Consider the following 26,550-nt stretch of genomic DNA (forward strand, 5'->3'; position numbering starts at 1 on the left):
CCAAGAGAGGGGGGGCTGCGGGCAGAGAAGCCGGGCAGCCCTGTGGAGGGCCGGGGGCAGGGGCCAGCGGGTCCAGGAGAGGGGGGCCTGGTGGCAGAGAAGCCAGGCAGCCCTGTGGAGGGCCGGGGGCAGGGGCCAGCGGGCCAGGAGGGGGGCCTGGGGGCAGAGAAGCCGGGCAGTCCTGTGGAGGGCCGGGGGGGGGGGTGAGTGGGCCCAGGAGGGGGGGTCTGGGGGCAGAGAAGCCGGGCAGTCCTGCGGAGGGCCGGGGGGGGGGGGTGAGTGGGCCCAGGAGGGGGGGTCTGGGGGCAGAGAAGCCGGGCAGTCCTGCGGAGGGCCGGGGGGACGAGCGGGCCCAGGAGGGGGGCCTGGTGGCAGAGAAGCCGGGCAGTCCTGCGGAGGGCCGGGGGGGCGAGCGGGCCCAGGAGGGGGCCTGGGGGCAGAGAAGCCGGGCAGTCCTGCGGAGGGCCGGGGGGACGAGCGGGCCCAGGAGGGGGGGTCTGGGGGCAGAGAAGCCGGGCAGTCCTGCGGAGGGCCGGGGGGACGAGCGGGCCCAGGAGGGGGGCCTGGGGGCAGAGAAGCCGGGCAGTCCTGCGGAGGGCCGGGGGGGCGAGCGGGCCAGGAGGGGGCCTGGGGGCAGAGAAGCCGGGCAGTCCTGCGGAGGGCTGGGGGGACGAGCGGGCCAGGAGGGGGGCCTGGGGGCAGAGAAGCCGGGCAGTCCTGCGGAGGGCTGGGGGGACGAGTGGGCCCAGGAGGGGGGCCTGGGGGCAGAGAAGCCGGGCAGTCCTGTGGAGGGCCGGGGGGACGAGCGGGCCCAGGAGGGGGGCCTGGGGGCAGAGAAGCCGGGCAGTCCTGCGGAGGGCCGGGGGGACGAGCGGGCCCAGGAGGGGGGCCTGGGGGCAGAGAAGCCGGGCAGTCCTGCGGAGGGCCGGGGGGACGAGCGGGCCCAGGAGGGGGCCTGGGGGCAGAGAAGCCGGGCAGTCCTGTGGAGGGCCGGGGGGACGAGCGGGCCCAGGAGGGGGGCCTGGGGGCAGAGAAGCCGGGCAGTCCTGCGGAGGGCCGGGGGGACGAGCGGGCCCAGGAGGGGGCCTGGGGGCAGAGAAGCCGGGCAGTCCTGTGGAGGGCCGGGGGGGGGCGAGCAGGCCCAGGAGGGGGCCTGGGGGCAGAGAAGCCGGGCAGTCCTGCGGAGGGCCGGGGGGACGAGCGGGCCCAGGAGGGGGGCCTGGGGGCAGAGAAGCCGGGCAGTCCTGCGGAGGGCTGGGGGGGGGGCGAGCAGGCCCAGGAGGGGGCCTGGGGGCAGAGAAGCCGGGCAGTCCTGCGGAGGGCCGGGGGGACGAGCGGGCGTAGGAGGGAGGCCTGGTGGCAGAGAAGCCGGGCAGTCCTGCGGAGGGCCGGGGGGACGAGCGGGCCCAGGAGGGAGGCCTGGGGGCAGAGAAGCCGGGCAGTCCTGCGGAGGGCCGGGGGGACGAGCGGGCCCAGGAGGGGGGCCTGGGGGCAGAGAAGCCGGGCAGTCCTGCGGAGGGCCGGGGGGGCGAGCGGGCCCAGGAGGGGGCCTGGGGGCAGAGAAGCCGGGCAGTCCTGCGGAGGGCTGGGGGGACGAGCGGGCCAGGAGGGGGGCCTGGGGGCAGAGAAGCCGGGCAGTCCTGCGGAGGGCCGGGGGGGAGACGAGCGGGCCCAGGAGGGGGGCCTGGGGGCAGAGAAGCCGGGCAGTCCTGCGGAGGGCCGGGGGGACGAGCGGGCCCAGGAGGGGGGCCTGGGGGCAGAGAAGCCGGGCAGTCCTGCGGAGGGCTGGGGGGACGAGCGGGCCCAGGAGGGAGGCCTGGGGGCAGAGAAGCCGGGCAGTCCTGCGGAGGGCCGGGGGGACGAGCGGGCCCAGGAGGGGGCCTGGGGGCAGAGAAGCCGGGCAGTCCTGCGGAGGGCCGGGGGGGCGAGCGGGCCCAGGAGGGGGCCTGGGGGCAGAGAAGCCGGGCAGTCCTGCGGAGGGCCGGGGGGACGAGCGGGCCAGGAGGGGGCCTGGGGGCAGAGAAGCCGGGCAGTCCTGCGGAGGGCCGGGGGGACGAGCGGGCCCAGGAGGGGGGCCTGGGGGCAGAGAAGCCGGGCAGTCCTGCGGAGGGCTGGGGGGACGAGCGGGCCCAGGAGGGAGGCCTGGGGGCAGAGAAGCCGGGCAGTCCTGCGGAGGGCCGGGGGGGAGACGAGCGGGCCCAGGAGGGGGGTCTGGGGGCAGAGAAGCCGGGCAGTCCTGCGGAGGGCCGGGGGGACGAGCGGGCCCAGGAGGGGGCCTGGGGGCAGAGAAGCCGGGCAGTCCTGCGGAGGGCCGGGGGGGCGAGCGGGCCCAGGAGGGGGCCTGGGGGCAGAGAAGCCGGGCAGTCCTGCGGAGGGCCGGGGGGACGAGCGGGCCCAGGAGGGGGGCCTGGGGGCAGAGAAGCCGGGCAGTCCTGTGGAGGGCCGGGGGGACGAGCGGGCCAGGAGGGGGCCTGGGGGCAGAGAAGCCGGGCAGTCCTGCGGAGGGCCGGGGGGGCGAGCGGGCCCAGGAGGGGGGTCTGGGGGCAGAGAAGCCGGGCAGTCCTGTGGAGGGCCGGGGGGACGAGCGGGCCAGGAGGGGGGCCTGGGGGCAGAGAAGCCGGGCAGTCCTGCGGAGGGCCGGGGGGACGAGCGGGCCAGGAGGGGGGCCTGGGGGCAGAGAAGCCGGGCAGTCCTGCGGAGGGCCGGGGGGGAGACGAGCGGGCCCAGGAGGGGGGTCTGGGGGCAGAGAAGCCGGGCAGTCCTGCGGAGGGCCGGGGGGACGAGCGGGCCAGGAGGGGGGCCTGGGGGCAGAGAAGCCGGGCAGTCCTGCGGAGGGCCGGGGGGACGAGTGGGCCCAGGAGGGGGGTTTGGGGGCAGAGAAGCCGGGCAGTCCTGCGGAGGGCTGGGGGGACGAGCGGGCCCAGGAGGGGGCCTGGGGGCAGAGAAGCCGGGCAGTCCTGCGGAGGGCCGGGGGGGGGGGGTGAGTGGGCCCAGGAGGGGGGGTCTGGGGGCAGAGAAGCCGGGCAGTCCTGCGGAGGGCCGGGGGGACGAGCGGGCCAGGAGGGGGGCCTGGGGGCAGAGAAGCCGGGCAGTCCTGCGGAGGGCCGGGGGGACGAGTGGGCCCAGGAGGGGGGTTTGGGGGCAGAGAAGCCGGGCAGTCCTGCGGAGGGCCGGGGGGACGAGCGGGCCCAGGAGGGGGCCTGGGGGCAGAGAAGCCGGGCAGTCCTGCGGAGGGCCGGGGGGACGAGCGGGCCAGGAGGGGGCCTGGGGGCAGAGAAGCCGGGCAGTCCTGCGGAGGGCCGGGGGGACGAGCGGGCCCAGGAGGGGGGCCTGGGGGCAGAGAAGCCGGGCAGTCCTGCGGAGGGCTGGGGGGACGAGCGGGCCCAGGAGGGAGGCCTGGGGGCAGAGAAGCCGGGCAGTCCTGCGGAGGGCCGGGGGGACGAGCGGGCCCAGGAGGGGGCCTGGGGGCAGAGAAGCCGGGCAGTCCTGCGGAGGGCCGGGGGGGCGAGCGGGCCCAGGAGGGGGCCTGGGGGCAGAGAAGCCGGGCAGTCCTGCGGAGGGCCGGGGGGACGAGCGGGCCAGGAGGGGGGCCTGGGGGCAGAGAAGCCGGGCAGTCCTGCGGAGGGCCGGGGGGACGAGCGGGCCCAGGAGGGGGGTCTGGGGGCAGAGAAGCCGGGCAGTCCTGTGGAGGGCCGGGGGGACGAGCGGGCCAGGAGGGGGGCCTGGGGGCAGAGAAGCCGGGCAGTCCTGCGGAGGGCCGGGGGGACGAGCGGGCCCAGGAGGGGGGCCTGGGGGCAGAGAAGCCGGGCAGTCCTGTGGAGGGCCGGGGGGACGAGCGGGCCAGGAGGGGGCCTGGGGGCAGAGAAGCCGGGCAGTCCTGCGGAGGGCCGGGGGGGCGAGCGGGCCCAGGAGGGGGGTCTGGGGGCAGAGAAGCCGGGCAGTCCTGTGGAGGGCCGGGGGGACGAGCGGGCCAGGAGGGGGGCCTGGGGGCAGAGAAGCCGGGCAGTCCTGCGGAGGGCCGGGGGGACGAGCGGGCCCAGGAGGGGGCCTGGGGGCAGAGAAGCCGGGCAGTCCTGCGGAGGGCCGGGGGGGGGGGGCGAGCGGGCCCAGGAGGGGGGCCTGGGGGCAGAGAAGCCGGGCAGTCCTGCGGAGGGCCGGGGGGACGAGCGGGCCCAGGAGGGGGTCTGGGGGCAGAGAAGCCGGGCAGTCCTGCGGAGGGCCGGGGGGGCGAGCGGGCCCAGGAGGGGGAGTCTGGGGGCAGAGAAGCCGGGCAGTCCTGCGGAGGGCCGGGGGGACGAGCGGGCCAGGAGGGGGGCCTGGGGGCAGAGAAGCCGGGCAGTCCTGCGGAGGGCCGGGGGGACGAGCGGGCCAGGAGGGGGGCCTGGGGGCAGAGAAGCCGGGCAGTCCTGCGGAGGGCCGGGGGGGAGACGAGCGGGCCCAGGAGGGGGGTCTGGGGGCAGAGAAGCCGGGCAGTCCTGCGGAGGGCCGGGGGGACGAGCGGGCCAGGAGGGGGGCCTGGGGGCAGAGAAGCCGGGCAGTCCTGCAGAGGGCCGGGGGGACGAGTGGGCCCAGGAGGGGGGTTTGGGGGCAGAGAAGCCGGGCAGTCCTGCGGAGGGCCGGGGGGACGAGTGGGCCCAGGAGGGGGGTTTGGGGGCAGAGAAGCCGGGCAGTCCTGCGGAGGGCTGGGGGGACGAGCGGGCCCAGGAGGGGGCCTGGGGGCAGAGAAGCCGGGCAGTCCTGCGGAGGGCCGGGGGGGGGGGGTGAGTGGGCCCAGGAGGGGGGGTCTGGGGGCAGAGAAGCCGGGCAGTCCTGCGGAGGGCCGGGGGGACGAGCGGGCCAGGAGGGGGGCCTGGGGGCAGAGAAGCCGGGCAGTCCTGCGGAGGGCTGGGGGGACGAGCGGGCCCAGGAGGGGGGCCTGGGGGCAGAGAAGCCGGGCAGTCCTGCGGAGGGCCGGGGGGACGAGTGGGCCCAGGAGGGGGGTTTGGGGGCAGAGAAGCCGGGCAGTCCTGCGGAGGGCCGGGGGGACGAGCGGGCCAGGAGGGGGGCCTGGGGGCAGAGAAGCCGGGCAGTCCTGCGGAGGGCTGGGGGGACGAGCGGGCCCAGGAGGGGGCCTGGGGGCAGAGAAGCCGGGCAGTCCTGCGGAGGGCCGGGGGGACGAGCGGGCCCAGGAGGGGGCCTGGGGGCAGAGAAGCCGGGCAGTCCTGCGGAGGGCCGGGGGGACGAGCGGGCCCAGGAGGGGGGCCTGGGGGCAGAGAAGCCGGGCAGTCCTGCGGAGGGCCGGGGGGGCGAGCGGGCCCAGGAGGGGGCCTGGGGGCAGAGAAGCCGGGCAGTCCTGCGGAGGGCCGGGGGGACGAGCGGGCCCAGGAGGGGGGCCTGGGGGCAGAGAAGCCGGGCAGTCCTGCGGAGGGCCGGGGGGACGAGCGGGCCCAGGAGGGAGGCCTGGGGGCAGAGAAGCCGGGCAGTCCTGCGGAGGGCCGGGGGGACGAGCGGGCCCAGGAGGGAGGCCTGGGGGCAGAGAAGCCGGGCAGTCCTGCGGAGGGCCGGGGGGACGAGCGGGCCCAGGAGGGGGCCTGGGGGCAGAGAAGCCGGGCAGTCCTGCGGAGGGCCGGGGGGGCGAGCGGGCCCAGGAGGGGGCCTGGGGGCAGAGAAGCCGGGCAGTCCTGCGGAGGGCCGGGGGGACGAGCGGGCCCAGGAGGGGGCCTGGGGGCAGAGAAGCCGGGCAGTCCTGCGGAGGGCCGGGGGGACGAGTGGGCCCAGGAGGGGGGCCTGGGGGCAGAGAAGCCGGGCAGTCCTGCGGAGGGCTGGGGGGACGAGCGGGCCCAGGAGGGAGGCCTGGGGGCAGAGAAGCCGGGCAGTCCTGCGGAGGGCCGGGGGGACGAGCGGGCCCAGGAGGGGGCCTGGGGGCAGAGAAGCCGGGCAGTCCTGCGGAGGGCCGGGGGGGCGAGCGGGCCCAGGAGGGGGCCTGGGGGCAGAGAAGCCGGGCAGTCCTGCGGAGGGCCGGGGGGACGAGCGGGCCAGGAGGGGGCCTGGGGGCAGAGAAGCCGGGCAGTCCTGCGGAGGGCCGGGGGGACGAGCGGGCCCAGGAGGGGGGCCTGGGGGCAGAGAAGCCGGGCAGTCCTGTGGAGGGCCGGGGGGACGAGCGGGCCAGGAGGGGGCCTGGGGGCAGAGAAGCCGGGCAGTCCTGCGGAGGGCCGGGGGGGCGAGCGGGCCCAGGAGGGGGGTCTGGGGGCAGAGAAGCCGGGCAGTCCTGTGGAGGGCCGGGGGGACGAGCGGGCCAGGAGGGGGGCCTGGGGGCAGAGAAGCCGGGCAGTCCTGCGGAGGGCCGGGGGGACGAGCGGGCCAGGAGGGGGGCCTGGGGGCAGAGAAGCCGGGCAGTCCTGCGGAGGGCCGGGGGGACGAGCGGGCCAGGAGGGGGGCCTGGGGGCAGAGAAGCCGGGCAGTCCTGCGGAGGGCCGGGGGGGAGACGAGCGGGCCCAGGAGGGGGGTCTGGGGGCAGAGAAGCCGGGCAGTCCTGCGGAGGGCCGGGGGGACGAGCGGGCCAGGAGGGGGGCCTGGGGGCAGAGAAGCCGGGCAGTCCTGCGGAGGGCCGGGGGGACGAGTGGGCCCAGGAGGGGGGTTTGGGGGCAGAGAAGCCGGGCAGTCCTGCGGAGGGCCGGGGGGACGAGCGGGCCCAGGAGGGGGGCCTGGGGGCAGAGAAGCCGGGCAGTCCTGCGGAGGGCTGGGGGGACGAGCGGGCCCAGGAGGGGGCCTGGGGGCAGAGAAGCCGGGCAGTCCTGCGGAGGGCCGGGGGGGGGGGGTGAGTGGGCCCAGGAGGGGGGGTCTGGGGGCAGAGAAGCCGGGCAGTCCTGCGGAGGGCCGGGGGGACGAGCGGGCCAGGAGGGGGGCCTGGGGGCAGAGAAGCCGGGCAGTCCTGTGGAGGGCCGGGGGGACGAGCGGGCCAGGAGGGGGGCCTGGGGGCAGAGAAGCCGGGCAGTCCTGCGGAGGGCCGGGGGGACGAGTGGGCCCAGGAGGGGGGTTTGGGGGCAGAGAAGCCGGGCAGTCCTGTGGAGGGCCGGGGGGACGAGCGGGCCAGGAGGGGGGCCTGGGGGCAGAGAAGCCGGGCAGTCCTGCGGAGGGCCGGGGGGACGAGTGGGCCCAGGAGGGGGGTTTGGGGGCAGAGAAGCCGGGCAGTCCTGCGGAGGGCTGGGGGGACGAGCGGGCCCAGGAGGGGGGCCTGGGGGCAGAGAAGCCGGGCAGTCCTGCGGAGGGCTGGGGGGACGAGCGGGCCCAGGAGGGGGCCTGGGGGCAGAGAAGCCGGGCAGTCCTGCGGAGGGCCGGGGGGGGGGGGTGAGTGGGCCCAGGAGGGGGGCCTGGGGGCAGAGAAGCCGGGCAGTCCTGCGGAGGGCCGGGGGGACGAGCGGGCCCAGGAGGGGGGCCTGGGGGCAGAGAAGCCGGGCAGTCCTGCGGAGGGCCGGGGGGACGAGCGGGCCCAGGAGGGGGGCCTGGGGGCAGAGAAGCCGGGCAGTCCTGCGGAGGGCCGGGGGGGAGACGAGCGGGCCAGGAGGGGGCCTGGGGGCAGAGAAGCCGGGCAGTCCTGCGGAGGGCTGGGGGGACGAGCGGGCCCAGGAGGGGGGCCTGGGGGCAGAGAAGCCAGGCAGTCCTGCGGAGGGCCGGGGGGACGAGCGGGCCCAGGAGGGGGGTTTGGGGGCAGAGAAGCCGGGCAGTCCTGCGGAGGGCCGGGGGGACGAGCGGGCCCAGGAGGGGGGCCTGGGGGCAGAGAAGCCGGGCAGTCCTGCGGAGGGCCGGGGGGGAGACGAGCGGGCCAGGAGGGGGCCTGGGGGCAGAGAAGCCGGGCAGTCCTGCGGAGGGCTGGGGGGACGAGCGGGCCCAGGAGGGGGGCCTGGGGGCAGAGAAGCCGGGCAGTCCTGCGGAGGGCCGGGGGGACGAGCGGGCCCAGGAGGGGGGTTTGGGGGCAGAGAAGCCGGGCAGTCCTGCGGAGGGCCGGGGGGACGAGCGGGCCCAGGAGGGGAGTCTGGGGGCAGAGAAGCCGGGCAGTCCTGCGGAGGGCCGGGGGGACGAGCGGGCCCAGGAGGGGGCCTGGGGGCAGAGAAGCCGGGCAGTCCTGCGGAGGGCCGGGGGGGAGACGAGCGGGCCAGGAGGGGGCCTGGGGGCAGAGAAGCCGGGCAGTCCTGCGGAGGGCTGGGGGGACGAGCGGGCCCAGGAGGGGGGTCTGGGGGCAGAGAAGCCGGGCAGTCCTGCGGAGGGCTGGGGGGACGAGCGGGCCCAGGAGGGAGGCCTGGGGGCAGAGAAGCCGGGCAGTCCTGCGGAGGGCCGGGGGGACGAGCGGGCCCAGGAGGGGGCCTGGGGGCAGAGAAGCCGGGCAGTCCTGCGGAGGGCTGGGGGGACGAGCGGGCCCAGGAGGGGGCCTGGGGGCAGAGAAGCCGGGCAGTCCTGCGGAGGGCCGGGGGGACGAGCGGGCCAGGAGGGGGCCTGGGGGCAGAGAAGCCGGGCAGTCCTGCGGAGGGCCGGGGGGACGAGCGGGCCAGGAGGGGTCCCCAGTGGGGCGCTCACGGCTGCCCGTCCCGCAGGTGTACTACAGCCTGTGGAGGAAGCTGCTGAAGGGTTTCTGGTGGCTGGTGGTGGCCTACACCATGCTGGTGCTGATCGCCGTCTACACCTTCCAGTTCGAGGACTTCCCCATGTACTGGCGCAACCTGACCGGCCTGACCGACCAGCAGTGAGTGGGGCCCCGGGCGGGGCGCCCGCCTGCCCCGACCGCCGCCCCGCTCCAAGCCGGGCCTGGCTCCAGCTCCCCAGTGCCCTGGTCGGAGCCCCCGGCGGGGTCCCCCACCCCTCGGCAGGGCAGGGTCTGTCCTGGGAATGGGCTGGATCTCAGGCCTGGACCCCGGCCCAGCGAGACCCCCGAGAGGAAGGGCAGGCGTGTTCCCTGCCCAGTCTGTGGAGGGGAAACTGAGGCACAGAATGGGCCACGCTCTTCCCCATCTGTCTGGAGCGTGTGCTGGGAAGAGGCATGTGGCGAGGCGGGTGGCAGGGCCCGGGCAAGGCTGGGGAGTTGGAGGCCAGAGCCGGGGGGCTCCGTCACCCTGGTCCTCAGCCGCTCTCCGTCTCCCCTCCAGGCTGGGCGACTTGGGCCTGGAGCAGTTCAGTGTCTCCGAGCTCTTCTCCAGCATCCTCATCCCGGGCTTCTTCCTGCTGGCCTGCATCCTGCAGCTGCACTACTTCCACCGGCCCTTCATGCGCATCACCGACCTGCAGCACGCCGCCGCCCCGGAGCCCTGCCGCCCGCCCGCGCCCAGGTGGGCTCCCGCCCGCCCCTGCAGGCCCGGAGCCGACCCCGCATCTGCCCGGAGCCCCGGGGCAGCGGGATGAGCCAGGCTTGGCTTGGCACAGGGGCCTGGGGCACGCTCGCCAGGCGGGATCCGTGGGGCGGGGCAGGCTCTAGGGCAGAGGGGAGCAAACTGCAGGCCACGCACCTCCCCCCACCCCGCCCACGGGCAGGGCCGCGCACCTCCCCCCGCCCCGCCCACGGGCAGCGCCGCACACCTCCCCCCACCCCGCCCATGGGCAAGGCCATGCCGCCCCCTCTGCCCCACCCATGGGTGGCTTGGCAGGGCAGCCTCCCCCCTGCGCACTGACACCACGGCCCCGCGCTGGCGCTGTGCTGCTTGGGACACCACCTTCTAGGACCTGATCTCTGCTCCCCCAGGGCTCCTGGGCCCAGAGAGGGGCACTGTCCCCACTTCTCAGGCCCGGGAGCCCCCCTCAGCTCCTCCCCTGAGCCCCCCGCCCTTTCCCTGTGCAGGTGTGAGGAGGCAGAGGGGAGCTGCCTGCTGCTCCGAGCCGAGGGGGATCCCGGGGAATCGGACTCGGCCTCCGAAGGTAAACACCTCACGGGGGGCTGGGGCAGCTGGGTCTGTGGGGGAGGGGGCAGGGGCGAAGGGGGTTGGAAGAGCACAGAGGCGTGGGGATGCTGCTGGGGGTGGGCAGGGTGCCCAGGGAGAGAAAGGAAAGCGCCTGGCCGCGGGGAGGGGAGGGCAGGGGCGGTAGTGGGGGAGGGGAGGGCAGGGCGCTCAGGGAGGGGAAGGAAGGTGCCGGGGGTGGGGGGAAGGAAGGCACCAGCGGGGGGGACACTGGTGGGGGGAGGAAGGCGCCGGCAGGGGGGGCCCTGGCGGGGGGAGGAAGGCGCCGGTGGGAGGAGGGGCCCTGACGGCGGGGGGAGGAAGGTGCCGGGGGGCGGGGAGGAAGGCGCCGGGGGGGCCCTGGTGCCGGCGATCTGGGGGCCCGGCTCTGACGAGCGTCCCTGCTTTGCAGTGGTGCCCAGCAAGTGGGGCCTGGTGCTGGAGCGCCTGGTGGTGCTGGGCTGGACCTTCTCTGACACCCTCACCCGCGGGCAGGTCTTCGTGCGGCGCCTCCTGGAGCTGCACGTCCTCAAGCTGGTGGCGCTGTACACCGTGTGGGTGGCGCTGCAGGAGGTAACAGGGTTGGGGGCGCCAGCCGGTAACGGGCTTGGGGGGCAGCAGGAGGGAAAGGTTGGGGGTGCCAGGCAGTAACAGGGATGGGGGGGCGCCAGGCAGTAACGGGGTTGGGGGCCTGGCCAGGCAGTAACGGGGATGGGGAGCGGCAGGAGGGAAAGGTTGGGGGCGCCAGGCAGTAACGGGGTTGGGGGGCGGGGCCAGACAGTAACGGGGTTGGGGGGCGGCAGGAGGGATGGGGGCCACCCCACGACCCGGTGGGGGGTTGTGCCCAGGGCTGGCACCGGGCGTGGGGCTCAGCCGGGCCCACCAGCTCTGCCTTCGCTTCCCTGCGTTCTCTGCAGGTGTCGGCCATGAACTTCCTGCTGGTGGGGCTGTGGGCCTTTGCGCTGCCCTACAGCCGCTTCCGCCGCATGGCCTCCTGCCTCTCCACCGTCTGGGTCTGCATCATCATCATCTGCAAGATGCTCTACCAGCTGCAGGCCGTGGACCCCAGCCAGTACGCCAGCAACTGCACCCAGGTCAGCGGCGGGGGGGCCGAGGGACCCCCGGCCCTGGGAGGCGGGAAGGGCTCCCTCCGCCCCACCCCGGGCAGCAGCACCGCTGGGCCCGTCCCTGCAGGGCAGCCCCAGGTGGCGCTGCCCGGTGATGCAGTGGGAGGTTTGGGAGCTGGGGGGGGCTGATCTGCCCCGTGGAGAGTCGCGGGGACCCCCGGGGGGCCGGGTCCCTCGCCCGGCAGCTGACGCCCGTGTGTCTTTGCCCCGCAGCCTCCGCTGAACGAGACCAGCCTGCGGGGGGAGGAGCTGACGAACTCCACGCTCTACCGGGGCCCCGTGGACCCCGCCAACTGGTTTGGCATCCGCAAGGGCTTCCCCAACCTGGGCTACATCCAGGTGGGTGCTGGGGGCCAGAGCCCCCCTTCTCTGCTGGCCGGGCTGCTCGCTGCGTCGGATTGGGGCTTGGAGGCGCCAGCCCCCCCAACCCACTCGCCCTCCCCCGCTGCCCGCACAGCCCCATGACTACGGCCACCGGCTGCCCCTCAGCGTTGGGGACCCACCTGGGCACCCAGCCCCTCGCCTTGGCAGGGGCCCCCCAAGCGGCAGAGCATCCCGCCGCACCCCCCTCTCTCCTCGCTCCCGGCTGGGACTCACCCCGGCGCCCTCCCGCAGAACCACCTGCTGGTGCTGCTGCTGCTGGTCTTCGAGGCCATGGTGCACCGGCGCCAGGAGTACTACCGCCGGCAGCACCAGCTGGCGCCGCCCCCCACGCAGACGCTCTTCCCCGAGGTGTCGCGCCAGCACCTGGACCAGGGCCTGGCCAGCTGCGCCCAGTACTTCCTCAACTACTTCTACTACAAGTTCGGCCTGGAGGTGAGAGGGGCGGGCGCCGGGGGGCGGGGAGGGCAGTGCCAGCCAGGCCCCGGCCCGGCGCTCCCTGAGCCCTGCCCCCTCCTCTCCTCTGCGCCCAGATCTGCTTCCTCATGACGGTGACCGTGATCGGGCAGCGCATGAACTTCATGGTGATCCTGCACAGCTGCTGGCTGGTCGCCATCCTGACCCAGCGCCGGCGCGCCGCCATCGCCCGCCTCTGGCCCCAGTACTGCCTCTTCCTGGCCCTCTTCCTGCTCGCCCAGTACCTGCTGTGCCTGGGCATCCCCCCCGCCCTCTGCAGAGGTGAGGCTCCCGGGGCCGCGGCCCTAAAACTCTGCACGGCCAGGGGCCCCTTCCTGCCCCTCCCCCAGTCTCTGCACGGCCAGGGGCCCCTTCCTGCCCCTCCCCCAGTCTGCACGGCCAGGGGCCCCTTCCTGCCCCTCCCCCAGTCTCTGCACGGCCGGGGGCCCCCTTCCTGCCCCTCCCCCAGTCTCTGCACGGCCAGGGGCCCCCTCCTGCCCCTCCCCCAGTCTCTGCACGGCCAGGGGCCCCTTCCTGCCCCTCCCCCAGTCTGCACGGCCAGGGGCCCCCTTCCTGCCCCTCCCCCAGTCTGCACGGCCAGGGGCCCCCTTCCTGCCCCTCCCCCAGTCTCTGCACGGCCAGGGGCCCCTTCCTGCCCCTCCCCCAGTCTCTGCACGGCCAGGGGCCCCTTCCTGCCCCTCCCCCAGTCTCTGCACGGCCAGGGGCCCCCTCCTGCCCCTCCCCCAGTCTCTGCACGGCCAGGGGCCCCTTCCTGCCCCTCCCCCAGTCTCTGCACGGCCAGGGGCCCCCTTTCTGCCCCTCCCCCAGTCTCTGCACGGCCAGGGGCCCCCTTCCTGCCCCTCCCCCAGTCTCTGCACGGCCAGGGGCCCCTTCCTGCCCCTCCCCCAGTCTCTGCACGGCCAGGGGCCCCCTTCCTGCCCCTCCCCCAGTCTCTGCACGGCCAGGGGCCCCTTCCTGCCCCTCCCCCAGTCTCTGCACGGCCAGGGGCCCCCTTCCTGCCCCTCCCCCAGTCTCTGCACGGCCAGGGGCCCCTTCCTGCCCCTCCCCCAGTCTCTGCACGGCCAGGGGCCCCTTCCTGCCCCTCCCCCAGTCTCTGCACGGCCAGGGGCCCCCTTCCTGCCCCTCCCCCAGTCTCTGCACGGCCAGGGGCCCCCTTCCTGCCCCTCCCCCAGTCTCTGCACGGCCAGGGGCCCCCTTCCTGCCCCTCCCCCAGTCTCTGCACGGCCAGGGGCCCCCTTCCTGCCCCTCCCCCAGTCTCTGCACGGCCAGGGGCCCCCTTCCTGCCCCTCCCCCAGTGTCTGCACGGCCAGGGGCCCCCTTCCTGCCCCTCCCCCAGTCTCTGCACGGCCAGGGGCCCCTTCCTGCCCCTCCCCCAGTCTCTGCACGGCCAGGGGCCCCTTCCTGCCCCTCCCCCAGTCTCTGCACGGCCAGGGGCCCCTTCCTGCCCCTCCCCCAGTCTGCACGGGCAGGGGCCCCCTTCCTGCCCCACCCCCAGTCTCTGCATGGCCAGGGGCCCCCTTCCTGCCCCACCCCCAGTCTCTGCATGGCCAGGGGCCCCCTTCCTGCCCCTCCCCCAGTCTCTGCACGGCCAGGGGCCCCTTCCTGCCCCTCCCCCAGTCTCTGCACGGCCAGGGGCCCCCTTCCTGCCCCTCCCCCAGTCTCTGCACGGCCAGGGGCCCCCTTCCTGCCCCTCCCCCAGTCTCTGCACGGCCAGGGGCCCCCTTCCTGCCCCTCCCCCAGTCTCTGCACGGCCAGGGGCCCCCTTCCTGCCCCACCCCCAGTCTCTGCACGGCCAGGGGCCCCCTTCCTGCCCCTCCCCCAGTCTCTGCACGGCCAGGGGCCCCCTTCCTGCCCCTCCCCCAGTCTCTGCATGGCCAGGGGCCCCCTTCCTGCCCCTCCCCCAGTCTCTGCACGGCCAGGGGCCCCCTTCCTGCCCCTCCCCCAGTCTCTGCACGGCCAGGGGCCCCCTTCCTATCTCCCCAGATCTCTGTGTTGGGGGGGTCTGGGAGTAGCTGGGGGGAGCGTTGTGGCTTGTGTGTTACCAAACGCCCATCTCTGGAGCAGGCCTGGGAGCAGGCAGGGCAGGCGTCCCCCCCCCCCCCCCCCCCCCCCCACCCCAGTGACCTCTCCTCTCTGTGCAGACTATCCCTGGAGGTGGAGCGAATCCATCCCCATCAACTCGGCTCTCATTAAATGGATGTACCTGCCCGACTTCTACGTGGCGCCCAACTCCGCCAACCTCATCAGTGAGTCCCCATCGGCCTCTCGCCCTAGGCCTGGCCCACGGGCACCCTGCTCCCCAGGGGACGGGGCCTCCTCCTTCCCCGGCCCCCAGCGGCCAGCCGCAAAGCTATGCCGCCCGCAGTGTGTTCCCGCCCTCGGAAACGCCTCCTTCCCGGCTTGAGGGTGGGGTCTTGGTGGCCAGCGTCCTTCCCCGGGGTCCCACGGGCCTGATTCTACCCCTGCTAGCCAGGGGGCTTGTCTGTGAGCCTCGCCCACTGGCCTCAGGACCTGCCAGCTGCATGTTCGTCACCTGCCTCGCATCTCTGGGCGGCCAAGGGGAGGGCTTCTCTGGAGCGAGACCCAGCAGTGCCTGGCTGGGACCCTCCCACTTTGGAGGAGGGGCCTGTGTTGAGCACGCCCCCTTTGGAGGAGGGGCCTGTGTTGAGCACGCCCCCTTTGGAGGAGGGGCCTGTGTTGAGCACGCCCCCTTTGGAGGAGGGGTCTGTGTTGAGCACGCTCCCTTTGGAGGCGGGGCCTGTGTTGAGCACGCCCCCTTTGGAGGAGGGATCTGTGTTGAGCATGCCTCCTTTGGAGGAGGGGCCTGTGTTGAGCACGCCCCCTTTGGAGGCGGGGCCTGTGTTGAGCACGCCCCCTTTGGAGGAGGGGCCTCTCTCGAACACCACCCCTCTGGCAGGAGGAGGGGCCTGGCTGGGTTCCACCAGCTGGTTCTCCTGGGTGGCCGCATGGCCGGCTCCCTCTGACTCTCGACTCCCTGCAGGCGACTTCCTGCTCCTGCTCTGCGCCTCCCAGCAGTGGCAGGTCTTTGCGGCCGAGCGCACGGAGGAGTGGCTGCGGGCGGCGGGCGCCAACACCGACCAGCTGGAGCTGCTCCAGGGCAGGCCCAACCCGGTGCCCAACTTCATCAACTGCAGGTGGGGGGCTCCCCGGGGCCGCGCTGGGCGGGCCCCTGGCCTGGGCGACTCTCTCCTGGGGCTGGCAAAGTGGGGGCTGGGGGCCCACGCTGCAGGGCCTGGCTCGGGGGAGTGGGACGTTGCCCTGATGAGATTCCAGGGGAGGGGAAGGCCTGTCCTGCCTCCAGGCCCCGCAGTGGCCCGGCACGGAGCTCCCGCGGGGCCGGCGTGGGAGGGGAAGGCAGGTCCCGTGTCCCAGGCCCGCAGTGGCCCAGCACGGAGCTCCCCCGGGGCCGGCGTGGGAGGGAAAGGCGGGTCCCGTGTCCCAGCCCCGCAGTGGCCCAGCACGGAGCTCCCCCGGGGCCGGCGTGGGAGGGAAAGGCGGGTCCCGTGTCCCAGCCCCGCAGTGGCCCAGCACGGAGCTCCCCCGGGGCCGGCGTGGGAGGGAAAGGCGGGTCCCGTGTCCCAGCCCCGCAGTGGCCCAGCACGGAGCTCCCCCGGGGCCGGTGTGGGAGGGGAAGGCGGGTCCCGTGTTCCAGGCCCACAGTGGCCCGGCACAGACCTACCAGCGGGGCCGGCGTGGGAGGGAAAGGCGGGTCCCGTGTCCCAGCCCCGCAGTGGCCCGGCACGGACCTACCAGCGGGGCCGGCGTGGGAGGGGAAGGCAGGTCCCGTGTCCCAGGCCCGCAGTGGCCCGGCACGGACCTACCAGCGGGGCCGGCGTGGGAGGGAAAGGCAGGTCCCGTGTCCCAGTCCTGCAGTGGTCCAGCACGGAGCTCCCCCGGGGCTGGCGTGGGAGGGAAAGGCGGGTCCCGTGTCCCAGGCCCGCAGTGGCCCGGCACGGAGCTCCCCTGGGGCCGGCGTGGGAGGGAAAGGTGGGTCCCGTGTCCCAGGCCCACAGTGGCCCGGCACAGACCTACCAGCGGGGCCGGTGTGGGAGGGCAGCTGCCGGCGTGAGGCTCGGGGGCTGCCCACGCTGCTCTGAGCGAGCTGCTGGCCTGCAGGTCGTACCTGGACATGCTGAAGGTGGCCGTGTTCCGCTACCTCTTCTGGGTCGTCCTGGTCGTGGTCTTCATCACCGGCGCCACCCGCATCAGCGTCTTCGGCCTGGGCTACCTGCTGGCCTGCTTCTACCTGCTGCTCCTTGGCACGGCCATGCTGTGCAAGCCGGACAGGTCCCGGCTGGTGCTTTGGGACTGTCTCATTCTCTACAACGTCACCGTCATCGTCTCCAAGAACATGCTGTCGGTGAGCCCGGGCCCTGCCCACGCGCGGCTGGGGGCGGCCCTGGCAGGGCCTGGGGGCAGGGCGCTGCTGGATTGCCAGAGCCTGAGGGGAGCAGCCCCAGGCCCGCTCTGTGCCTTGCCCTGCCCTCGCGCTGTGGAGACACCCCGTGGGCAAGGGGGGGCCCTTGTCCACACCCAGGTCAGCCCCCCTGTGGGCCTGGGGCTGGACGGGCCACACGCCCGGTGGGAACGCCTGCCTCTGGGCAGGGCGGGCAGGCGCGTCCTGTCGGTGAAGGGGGGCGTGGAGCCCCTGAGGGGGCAGGGGGCAGTCCCCGTGGGAGCCCTGCTTCCGAGAGGCCTGCCCAGCCGGGGGGCTGACCCCTCCCCGCTTTGTCCCGGCAGCTCCTCTCCTGCGTCTTCGTGCAGCAGATGCAAAGCAGCTTCTGCTGGGCCATCCAGCTCTTCAGCCTGGTTTGCACCGTCAAGGGCTACTACGACCGTGAGTGTTGGCGGCTGGGCGCGGCCCCAAGAGGGCTCATCCCCCGCTAGGGAGGGGCCGGCACGTGGAGGCCGGGGTCCCCCAGGGCCAAGAGGCTGGAAGGGGCTGAGAGTCTTGTGGGGTTGGCGGGGGTTGGGTCTCCCAGTGCCCGGAAGGGGCAGCTATTGGTGCCTGCGGTGTGGGGTTAGGCCCAGGTCTCTAAGGGGGTGTCTACACCAGACCCCGGGGCCTCTCAGCCCTCCGTGCGGCACCCACGCTGCCCCGCGCTCCCGGGTGCTGCACCCAGCTGGGCTCCCGGGTCCGTACAGGGCAGCCCTTCGGAGCCGGGTCCGTGGCCCGAGCTGTGGCCGGATGCCGTGGCCCCCGTCACCTCTCCCAGCAGGGCCCGGGCCCTCAGGGTCGGACCCGTCGGTGTGCGGGTGGACGGGGCGCGGGGCCGTGGCCCAGGGAGCGTGCGGCGCAGGCGGCTTAGTGCCCCGCGTCGCCGTCTGCCTCGTTCCCGGGCGCCGCTCCGGGCCTGACCGCGCCCGTCTCTGCCTGCCAGCCAAGGCCGTGGGCAAGGACCAGGACTGCGTGCTGCCGGTGGAGGAGGCGGGCATCATCTGGGACAGCATCTGCTTCGTCTTCCTCCTCCTCCAGCGCAGAGTCTTCCTCAGCTACTACTTCCTGCACGTCCGGACCGAGCTCCAGGCCTCCGCCTTGCAGGCCTCCAGGTGGGGCGGCGCGGGCCGGGGGCGGTGCCAGCCGGGCGGGCGGGGGGCCCCTCCCTGCTGTGGGGGGGGGGTGGCAGAAGTTGCCTGTGGGGCATGATCCTGCCCCCGGCCCTGCTCTGAGAACCGGGGCAGGCCCGGCGGGGGCATTCCCAGCTTGCGGCCCCTGCGTTTCCTGCTGCCCCCATGAGCATCGGGGCCTGGGGGCGAGGGGCCGCAGTCACTGGAGGCTCTGGCTCCCCGGGGTGGCCCCCACGCGCTGCCCGTCCCGGGGTCCCTGCGCTGGGGGCGCGGTGCCCGGGGCGGGGGCGTGCGGGGTCGCTCACTGCCCGTCCGGTGTCCGCAGAGGCTTCGCGCTCTACAAGGCCAGCACCCTGAAGAGCATGAGTTCCCACCGGCAGGCCGAGGAGAGGTCCCTGGCCCAGCTCAAGCGACAGTGAGTCGGCGGCGCGTGGGGAGCGGGGGGCTGGCTGCCTGGCGCCGTAGGGGAGACCCCCCCCCAGCCCGCAGAGAGAGTCTCGCTTCTCAGAGATACAGCCCAGCACGGGCCCCATGGAGGCAGCGGAGAGGCCGACAGCCCCAGTTCCTTGGGGGGAGGGGTTGACAGGCCCCTGAGCCCCCTACGCTGGTTTTAGTCTGTGGCCTCCATGCTCCCTTCCCCCCCCCCCAGCCACAGGACACGCCTCCCCCAGGCAGCCACGCCCCTTCCTTGGGTCAAACCTGGCCAGGTGAGACATTGCTAGGCTGGGGCTAGGGGTCTGCCCCCCGCTGGGCCGTGCTTACAGACACAGGCCAGTAGGGGTCACCCCCAGCCCAACACAGCAACCAGGGAGTGCACAACAGAGTGGACCCCGGCCGCAAGAGTGTACAGCCCCCCCCCACTGCATCACACTACAGCTGGACAAGGAGCAGGTCTCTGCAGAGGGGCGGGGCTCCCCTGCAGGATGGTGAGGGGCGGAGCAGGGGGCGGGGCTCCCCTGCAGGAGGGTGACGGGCGGAGCAGGGGGCGGGAGGCTCCCCTGCAGGATGGTGAGGGGCGGAGCAGGGGGCGGGAGGCTCCCCTGCAGGATGGTGAGGGGCGGGACGGGAGGCTCCCCTGCAGGGCGGTGAGGGGCGGAGCAGGGGGCGGGGGCTCCCCTGCAGGATGGTGAGGGGCGGAGCAGGGGGCGGGCTCCCCTGCAGGGCGGTGAGGGGCGGAGCAGAGGGCGGGGCTCCCCTGCAGGGCGGTGAGGGGCGGAGCAGGGGGCGGGAGGCTCCCCTGCAGGGCGGTGAGGGGCGGCGCAGGGGGCGGGGCTCCCCTGCAGGGCGGTGAGGGGCGGAGCAGGGGGGGCAGGGGCGGCGCCCGCAGCTGCTCTGTGTGTGGCCGCAGGATGGAGCGGATCCGGGCGAAGCAGGAGAGGTACCACCAGGGGCAGCACCCCAGCGACGCCGCCGAGGCCGCGGGCGAGGCCCAGCCAGGTGAGAGTGGGCGGGGGGGGGGGGTCATGGGAGTGGCAGCGTCTCCAGCCCAGCACTAGCTCCTGCTGCCGCCCTGGGCGTCCTGTGTCCGGTGCGCCCCCCAGGGGATCCCGATGGGAGGCTGGCGGGGTGGGACAGGCCGTGGGGTGAGGGGTGTTTGGGGGCCTGGGGTGCGCAGGGTGGGGCTGCGTGTCCCTCGCCAGGCGGCCCATAACCCCCCTCTCTGCTGAGCAGACATGTCTCTGTCTGCCCCTGCCCCAGGAAGGGCCCCACCCGTCCCCAGGGCAACTGCTGTGGAGGGGCACGAGGTGGGGGGGGCACTGGCCATGTGACCACTGCCCCACATGAATCCCCCCCACTCCAGCCCTCGCCCTGCCTCTTCCCTGCCCCCCCACTTCTCCCAAGCCCCCTCCCGCGAGCACCGTGGCCCAGGGGTCCCGCAGGGTCTGGTGCTGGCAGCAGGGGGCGGGGCAACGCAGCCCCAGGCCGCATTGCCCCCCCCCCCCGACCTGGCCACGCCCCCCCGCTTCCTGCCGGTGAGTGTGGGGGGGGGTGTCCTGCCCCTCCTCTGAGCCATGCGGCCAGGACCCGGCGAGCAGAGGAAGCCAAGGCCACATGGCCACTTCCCCTCGCTGCCAGGGGTGGGGCGGCCCCCGCCGTGGACACCAGGCCCCCCGTTGACTCCCCTCTTGGCCGCCCAGAGACTCTGACCCACTGGCTGCTGGCCCCTTGCCCCTCCCGCCCACAGTGTTTGGGGGACACGTCGCCCCTCCAGCCCCCTCGCGTCGCCCCGGCCATCCCGGCTCCCCCCAGAACCTTCCTGGCCAGGGCAGCGCGTGGGGGTGCCCCCAGACCTGCCAGCCACGAGCTGCGGCTGGTTCCATGCCCCACGGCAGCGCCGGCTCCTTGGCCAGCCTGGGAGCTGCCAGGCCCCAGCCCTGGGCTATGTAGAGTCCCAGCACGCCAGGGATCCCTGCCCGTTGCAGGGCTGAGTCACGCCCCAGGCATGTTCACTTTGGCCCAGCCCATCACCGGCCGGTCGTGGCCAAGAGCCGGGCCGGGGGCACGGGGGGGGGCAAGGACGGCAGGCGTCCCGCCCCGGCTGCCGCACTCCTCACCCGCGGATGTGCCCGCTCCGCAGAGCCAGGTGGCGAGACGGACCCTTCCCTCCAGAGGAAGAGGTGGTGGCGGCCCTGGTTAGACCATGCGGCAGGTACTCGCCCCGGCATGGAGCACTAACCCGGGCGCCGGCCTCGGCTCTAACCTCCCGGTGGTGGGTCTCTAACGCCTGTGTGGGGCCCTGCCGGCTCGCCCGTCCCCTCTGCGCCCCGGGGGAGCCTGGCACCGGCGACCTGTCCTGCCCTGCATGGCCCCACGCCGGTCCCCTCCCCTCCACTTCCCGCCCACACCCTGGGCGCTAACCGGGCTTTTGTGCTGCTGGTACTAACCGGGGGGAGGCGCACGGGGTGGGGGGGGCTCGGCAAATCTCAGACAGTCCCTCCGGCCGAGGATCCATGGAACCAGGCGCCGGGCTGTGCCCACGGCTTAGCTAGGCGGGCTGGGTTCGGGCTGCCCGGGGGCGCTCCCCGGAGCCCAGCTCAGCTGTCAGGTACCGGCTCCTGCTGGGGCGCCCTGGGCCCGGCGCGCTCAGAGCTCGCCCCCAGTGCTGTCTCCGGGCGCCGCGCCCAGGGCTGCCCGGGGGCCGACGGGGAGGCTCTTGGTGCGCAGGTGCATGGGCCGCGTTCTTCTGTCTGTTGGGGCTGGGCCCAGGCCCGAGGGTCCTTCCCCTCTCCTCTGCCCCCCGCCCCTCAGTCCCTGTGGCCCCCTCACGGCGCAGGACAGACCCGGGCAGCGTCCAGCGTGTCTCTGCGCTGGGCCGGGGCCACCGGGGGCGTCGCTCGCCCCTCGGCGGGGGCTGGGTGTGTGTTTGGGCCTTGGCTGAGCTCAGGTAGGCTGGGCAGCCCCTCCCTCCATCCCCGGCGCCGGCCCATGTGCCACAAGCGAGATCCCTGGGCTCCTCCCAGCCTGGCCCTGCCACCTGCCCCCGGCAGCGCGTCTGGAGAGGAGTCCATAGAGGTAGCGGGAGCAGACCGGCCCTGCTGAGGGAACGGGGGCAGTTGGACTCATGTTGCCCCGGGCGGGGGCGGGGGGACGTCTGGGGCACAGGCAGGCCCGGCGGACGGGCTCGGGTCTCACTCGTGCGCAGCGGGTGGGGCCCGCCCCCGGGAGGAGCTCCCTGACAGAGGTAAGCACCCGCTCTGGGCTGAGGGACCCGTCGGCTCTGCCCCCCAGCCACAGACACCCCCCGCCTTGGCCTGGGCTGTGAACGCCCCCCGGGGCTGGCAGGGCTGTGGGGCCTGCCCTGAGCACTCCCCCCTCTGGGGGGTTCCCACTGGAGCCTTGCCCGTACTCTGCCCGGCCCCCTCCCCGTGGCGCTGGCCTGCGGCTCCACCATTCCCCCTTGCTTGCCCTCTTGGGCGTCCGTGACGCCGGCTCCGGGGCATTGTCTCCCCAGTGCTGCACTCAGGCGAGTATTTCCTCTTCGAGTCGGACAGCGAGGAGGAGGAGGCTGGTGTGGAGGAGCAGAGGCCGGCCAAGCAGAGCGCCTTCCAGGTAAGGCCAGCCCCCGCCTGGCTCTCGCTGGCTATGGCCACAGCTGGGCGCCCAGGGTGTCCCTCCGTCTGGCCACGCTGCTCGCCCCTCTGTACAGCCATCTGCGCTCTGCCCACCTCCCCCCGTCCTTGTCCGTGTGTCGCCTCTGTCCAGCCGCTCTCCCCTGCTCCGAGGCGGGGCGGCGGAGGGCCAGTCCTGGGCAGACCCTGCTGCTGGGGGCTGGCCCGGTGCCTCTGGCCGCCGACGGACACGGCTCTCCCCTTGTCTCCCGGCTCCAGCTGGCGTATCAGGCCTGGGTGACCAACGCCAAGTCTGCGCTGAGGGAGCGGCAGCGGCAGGAACAGCAGGAGGCCGAGTTGCCGGCAGGTAGGCCTGGCTCGCCCTCGGCCCTGCCTGGATAGCGGCGTCCCTTGCCCCACCGGAGCCAGTCCGGACACCCCGCCTCTCGGAGGAGAGAGCAACAGTGGGGCTGTCGCATCCTGGCCCCGCGTGGAGAAGGGGGGGGTCTTCCTCCTGACCCCAACAGTCCCATTCCCCAGCCCGCTCTCTCCCTGTGGCCCCATTGCCCCCCCAGCCGTCTCTCCATGGCCCCCCTCCCTGCCCCACCCCAGCCGTCTCTCCATGGCCCCCCTCCCTGCTCCACCCCAGCCGTCTCTCCATGGCCCCCCTCCCTGCCCCACCCCAGCCGTCTCTCCATGGCCCCCCTCCCTGCCCCCCCAGCCGTCTCCTCATTGCCCGCCCCAGCCATTGTCCCATTACCCCCCCCAGCCATCTTTCCGCGGCCCCACTGCCTGCCCCACCCTTCCGTCTCCCCACCGCCCCATTGCCCGCGACACCAAATCCATATCCCCACTGCCCGCCCCAGGCAATCCTTGCCGTAGAGGGACCCAGTGCCCGTGGGCCCCAGAGGAGCTGTCCCGTGGGCCAGCCCCAGGGGGGTGGCAGCTGGAGGCCGAGGGCTGGGCGGGCGGCTGGTTTCGGCCGTGACCCGCCCTGCCTTGCAGGGGTTGGCGGCGACGGAGACGCCGACGTCTGTGAGGCCGAGGCGCCCGAAGAGCTGGAGGAAGAAGAGGAGGAAGCTGCAGGTGGGTGGGAAGCTCTGGCAGACGGGAGGAGCCTGGAGTTCACATCCCCCGTGGCATGGGCACCCCCGAGCCCTGACTGCCCCCCCCCCCCCGCCCTGCCGCCGAGAGGCGATCTGCCAGAGAGGACCCGGGGGCCTGCGGAGGGGCCGTCCCACAGCCACCAGGGCGTGCCCCACGGGGACACAGGTGGGGCTGCCAGACTGGGCCCTGTTCAGGGCCCCACTGGGGGTGCCAGTCACCCTAGGCACAGCTGGGGAAAGCTCTGCCCTTTGCAGAGCCGTCTGCGTGTGCCCCGGCGTCCCCGCCGTGGGCTGGGAGTGGGGGGCTCAGCCTACCTCCCACGCCGTGGGCTGGGCCCTCGGGAGAGCGCCAGGCGCTGGGCAGGCCGGGCTGGGGGGCAGAGCAGCCCGTGCCCCTCCTGACCCCAGCTTCCCCCCCGCAGCGAGGAGCAACGTGGTGCAGCGGGCGCTGAACGTGGGGCGTTTCCTGTGGGTGCTAGTCCAGGCCACGGTGGACGGGCTCACCCAGTGGCTCCGCGCCTTCACCAGGGAGCACCGGGACATGTCCACCGTCCTGTGGGTGGAGAGATACGTCCTCACCCAGAAGCTGGCCCAGGTAGGTGGGGGGCGGGCGCCGGGCTCAGCCCCCCGCTGCGGCCCTGGGGCGCCGGGTGACGCTGCTCTTCCCCTTCAGGGAGACGAGGTGCACAGGGGGGTCCTGGACGGCCTGTACCAGCCGGCGCCGGGCGACGAGACGGGTCTGCTGGTGGCCACCATTGTGGAGTCTCCCAACAGCATGGCTTCAAGGCAGGTGCATAGATGGCCCGGGGGGGCCAGACGGGTGGCGCAGCCCAAAGCCAGGTTCCCCCCCTGCCCATGCCCCCCCTCCCCTGCCCATGCCATCCTTCCCCCACGGCTGCTGCTCCCCCCTGTGCTGCAGCGGCATGACCACCAGGGGGCAGTGCAGCCCCGGCCGTGCCGTCCACGCCGGGCAGCGGGGCCCCTCCAGCGTCCCCCAGGGCACCTGCCCCGCTGCTCCGGAGAGCTGACCCCGTGCGCGTTGCCTCCCAGTGGGTGCGAAGGAGGAGACCTGCTCTGCAGCGGGGCTGACGGCCCGGACGACACCACCTCCCCGCTGACAACCGGCTACCACAGCCAGGAGCAGATAGCAGGCCTGGGCTCCCAGGAGGACGTGGGGCTGATCCAAGGCTCCCAGGAGCTCCTGCTGTATCCCGAGAACCGGCCCCGGACGGCCAGCGAGCTGCTCTCCAACAGGTACCGTTGGGCGGCAGCGGGACGCTCAGCCGCTGCTGAGCCAGGCCGTGTAGGCTCAGAGTGAGCCCTGCAGGCCCTTCTCCCTGTAGCCATGCAAAGCATGATGGGAAAGGCATGCAAATTAGCAGGCTCTGGCTAGACGTGCACCGGTGCGCATGGCGGCCTCTAGTGGCCGATGTCTGTCTGCGTCGCTGCTCCCCCATCCCCCGTGGCCGGGAGCGCCGTGCAGCCGCCCTAGGCTCGGGGCTGTGCGTGCATGCGGCAGGGAGAGCTGGTTCAGTGTGTGCAGTGGTCTCCTGGGGATGGCACCAGGCCTGCGGCAGGCGGCTGGTGTGCGTGCAGCCCCAGGAGAAGGGGGGCCCTTGGACTTCTGTGGGCTTCTGGAGCCCTGTGGAGCTTGCCCAGGCCAAAGATGTGTGGAGAAAAGGCGGCAGATGCTGGGGCGCGGGGGATCCCTGGGGGAGGTGTTGGTAGGCTCCCTCCCTGGCTTTTCCCTCAGCCTGTGCATGAAGAGACCCGGCACCCATGCAAACGGCGCTCGCTCCAGGGGCCGGGGCACAAACCAGGGAGCACAGCATCCTTTCTGCCGTGGGCTTCCCCTTAGCAGCTAGCAGAGCAGTCCCTGGCCCAGCCTCTAGAGGGCGACGCCGGGCGCTCCACGCCCATGCGTCTGCGGCGCAGCCGGGGGTGCAGCCAGAGGCAGGCTCAGCCCGCGCGTGGCCCTGTGCTCCCCAGACAGGCCTACTTCGAGGAGCTGGAGGAGTCGGAACGGTTCTACCAGGCGCAGAACCGCTTCCTCCGGCTGCTGCTGGCCCTCTACCACTTCGTGGCCGCCCATTCCGAGCTGCTGTGCTACTTCATCATCATCCTCAACAACATGGTGTCCGCCTCCGTCATCTCCCTCGTCCTGCCCATCCTGGTCTTCCTGTGGGCCATGCTGTCCATCCCGCGGCCGAGCAAGCGCTTCTGGATGACGGCCATCGTCTTCACCGAGGTGGGTTGTTCCCTCCGGCTGGCCCCTCCCCGGCCTGACCCCGGCCCCCCCGTTGACTCCTCTCCCCTCGGCAGGTGATGGTGGTGCTGAAATACCTCTGCCAGTTCGGGTTCTTCCCCTGGAACAGCTACGCCTCGCTGGTGCGGAACGAGGCCAAGCCATTCTTCCCCCCACGCATCCTGGGCCTGGAGAAGACCGACCGCTACATCAAGTACGACCTGCTCCAGCTGATGGCTCTGTTCTTCCACCGCTCCCTCCTGCTGGTAATGTGCTTGAAAGAAGCACCCGGGATCTTTTTCAGGGGATACAGCAACACGTGGCATTTACTGAGCATACGTAGATCAGTCGATACTTTCTCATGTGCAGGTGATGCATTACACCCATGCACACACGCACACACGCACACACACACACACTCTCTCTCTCTCTCGCTGTTACCAATAGTTGCTCCCCCTAACTACACTGGCCAGGTGAATTAGATGGGGGAGGGGTGGAGCCGGGCTTCTGCCAATCTGGATCGATGCTCCCATGTTGACAAGATGTGACGACGCGTCGGGGTCCCCCCCCCCGATCCTGCACCCCCGTAGCACCGAGAACAGGCTCCGCCAGCCAGTAGAACAGAGGGGGGTTATTGCTTCTCCAGGATACAGCCCGGCACAGACGGGATGTGGCTACAGGAGTCAGGGTTAGGGGGTCCCTTGGGTTAGGGGGTCCATCGCACCGTCAGCACTCAGCGAAGTCTGTTCCCTTCATGTTTCCCAGCCAGAAACTGCCTGGCTCCCCGACTCTGCCCTCCAGCTGGGTGTTCGTCTCCGCCTCCCTTCCTTTGTCTCTCCCCTGGGAAGAGCCTTGTTCTCTGCCCAGGCTGGGGCTAGGTGTCTGGGCCAATCCACATGTGGGTGAGTCGCCCCCTAACTGCACTGGCCAGGTGAGTTAGAAGGGCGAGGGGTGGAGCCAGGCTTCTGCAGATCCGGATCGATGTTGACAAGACAAAAACCCTGGGTCCCTCTGCAAGATGCCTCCTATTTATCCCTCTCATGCAGCCAGTTAGTCATCACCTGGCCTTTCTTAATGCTGCTTCAAAGAGAGTTCTTCCAAGGGCAGGCACTTGCTGCTTCACTCCCAAGGCCCATATGTCCAATCTTCTTTTCCATGAGCTCACTTCACAGGTCTTGCTGTCTTCAGATCTGGCTCCCAGCCCCTCTCCACCCTTGCAGCTGCTGCGGGAGGGGCTCACCTTTCAGTCTCCAGTCACACCTCGTTCATTTCGACAGGGCAATCCACGAAAGGGGAGAGATCTAGTCTACTCCCAGCAAAAGGACATTTTTCTTTACTTTCTTGTTCCTTAAAGCCTACAACACAAAGGGCTTGATACTAAGTGTCTATGGAGAAGATTTGGACACAAGGTTTCTCTTCATACAAGGGATTCTATCAGGCTTAACACACAGATATAAAAGGACGCATAAAGTTTCTCTTAATACAATGTGACATGAGAATGCTACGTGATCATATGGAAATGTTACACAGATGTATCTAGTCAGAGCTAGGGGCGGGTGGCTGGTGTGGCACTCGGGCCCCCAGGGCACCACGGCCTGAGTGCGGGGAAGCCAGGCCAGGGGAAAGCTTGGCAGTGTGTCCACCACCTGCCAGCCGGGTTGGGCTGCTGGCCTTCCA

The 26,550-nt window shown here is 73.4% G+C and overlaps 1 protein-coding gene across 5 annotated transcripts in view; it reads left to right on the forward strand.

The window, feature by feature from the left end:
* Positions 1–26,550, forward strand: part of PIEZO1 (piezo type mechanosensitive ion channel component 1 (Er blood group)) — a 99,919-nt gene that overhangs the window by 60,990 nt on the left and 12,379 nt on the right. For 4 of the 5 annotated variants that reach the window (XM_075939874.1, XM_075939875.1, XM_075939878.1 and 1 more), the window contains 24 exons: positions 8,568–8,716; positions 9,117–9,296; positions 9,803–9,879; positions 10,312–10,472; positions 10,817–10,993; positions 11,240–11,365; positions 11,642–11,842; positions 11,941–12,145; positions 14,026–14,130; positions 14,886–15,039; positions 16,022–16,265; positions 16,646–16,742; positions 17,287–17,455; positions 17,799–17,888; positions 18,822–18,910; positions 20,052–20,123; positions 21,426–21,523; positions 21,802–21,889; positions 22,528–22,608; positions 23,051–23,223; positions 23,302–23,414; positions 23,679–23,882; positions 24,618–24,876; positions 24,951–25,139. In XM_075939874.1, coding sequence (XP_075795989.1) covers positions 8,568–8,716; positions 9,117–9,296; positions 9,803–9,879; positions 10,312–10,472; positions 10,817–10,993; positions 11,240–11,365; positions 11,642–11,842; positions 11,941–12,145; positions 14,026–14,130; positions 14,886–15,039; positions 16,022–16,265; positions 16,646–16,742; positions 17,287–17,455; positions 17,799–17,888; positions 18,822–18,910; positions 20,052–20,123; positions 21,426–21,523; positions 21,802–21,889; positions 22,528–22,608; positions 23,051–23,223; positions 23,302–23,414; positions 23,679–23,882; positions 24,618–24,876; positions 24,951–25,139 — 3,501 coding nt within the window. The remainder of the gene's footprint in view (positions 1–8,567; positions 8,717–9,116; positions 9,297–9,802; positions 9,880–10,311; positions 10,473–10,816; positions 10,994–11,239; positions 11,366–11,641; positions 11,843–11,940; positions 12,146–14,025; positions 14,131–14,885; positions 15,040–16,021; positions 16,266–16,645; positions 16,743–17,286; positions 17,456–17,798; positions 17,889–18,821; positions 18,911–20,051; positions 20,124–21,425; positions 21,524–21,801; positions 21,890–22,527; positions 22,609–23,050; positions 23,224–23,301; positions 23,415–23,678; positions 23,883–24,617; positions 24,877–24,950; positions 25,140–26,550) is intronic. The other variant, XM_075939877.1, reaches the window with a different exon arrangement.

The sequence above is a fragment of the Pelodiscus sinensis genome, chromosome 12 (assembly GCF_049634645.1).
Source record: "Pelodiscus sinensis isolate JC-2024 chromosome 12, ASM4963464v1, whole genome shotgun sequence".
Lineage (NCBI taxonomy): Eukaryota > Metazoa > Chordata > Testudines > Trionychidae > Pelodiscus > Pelodiscus sinensis.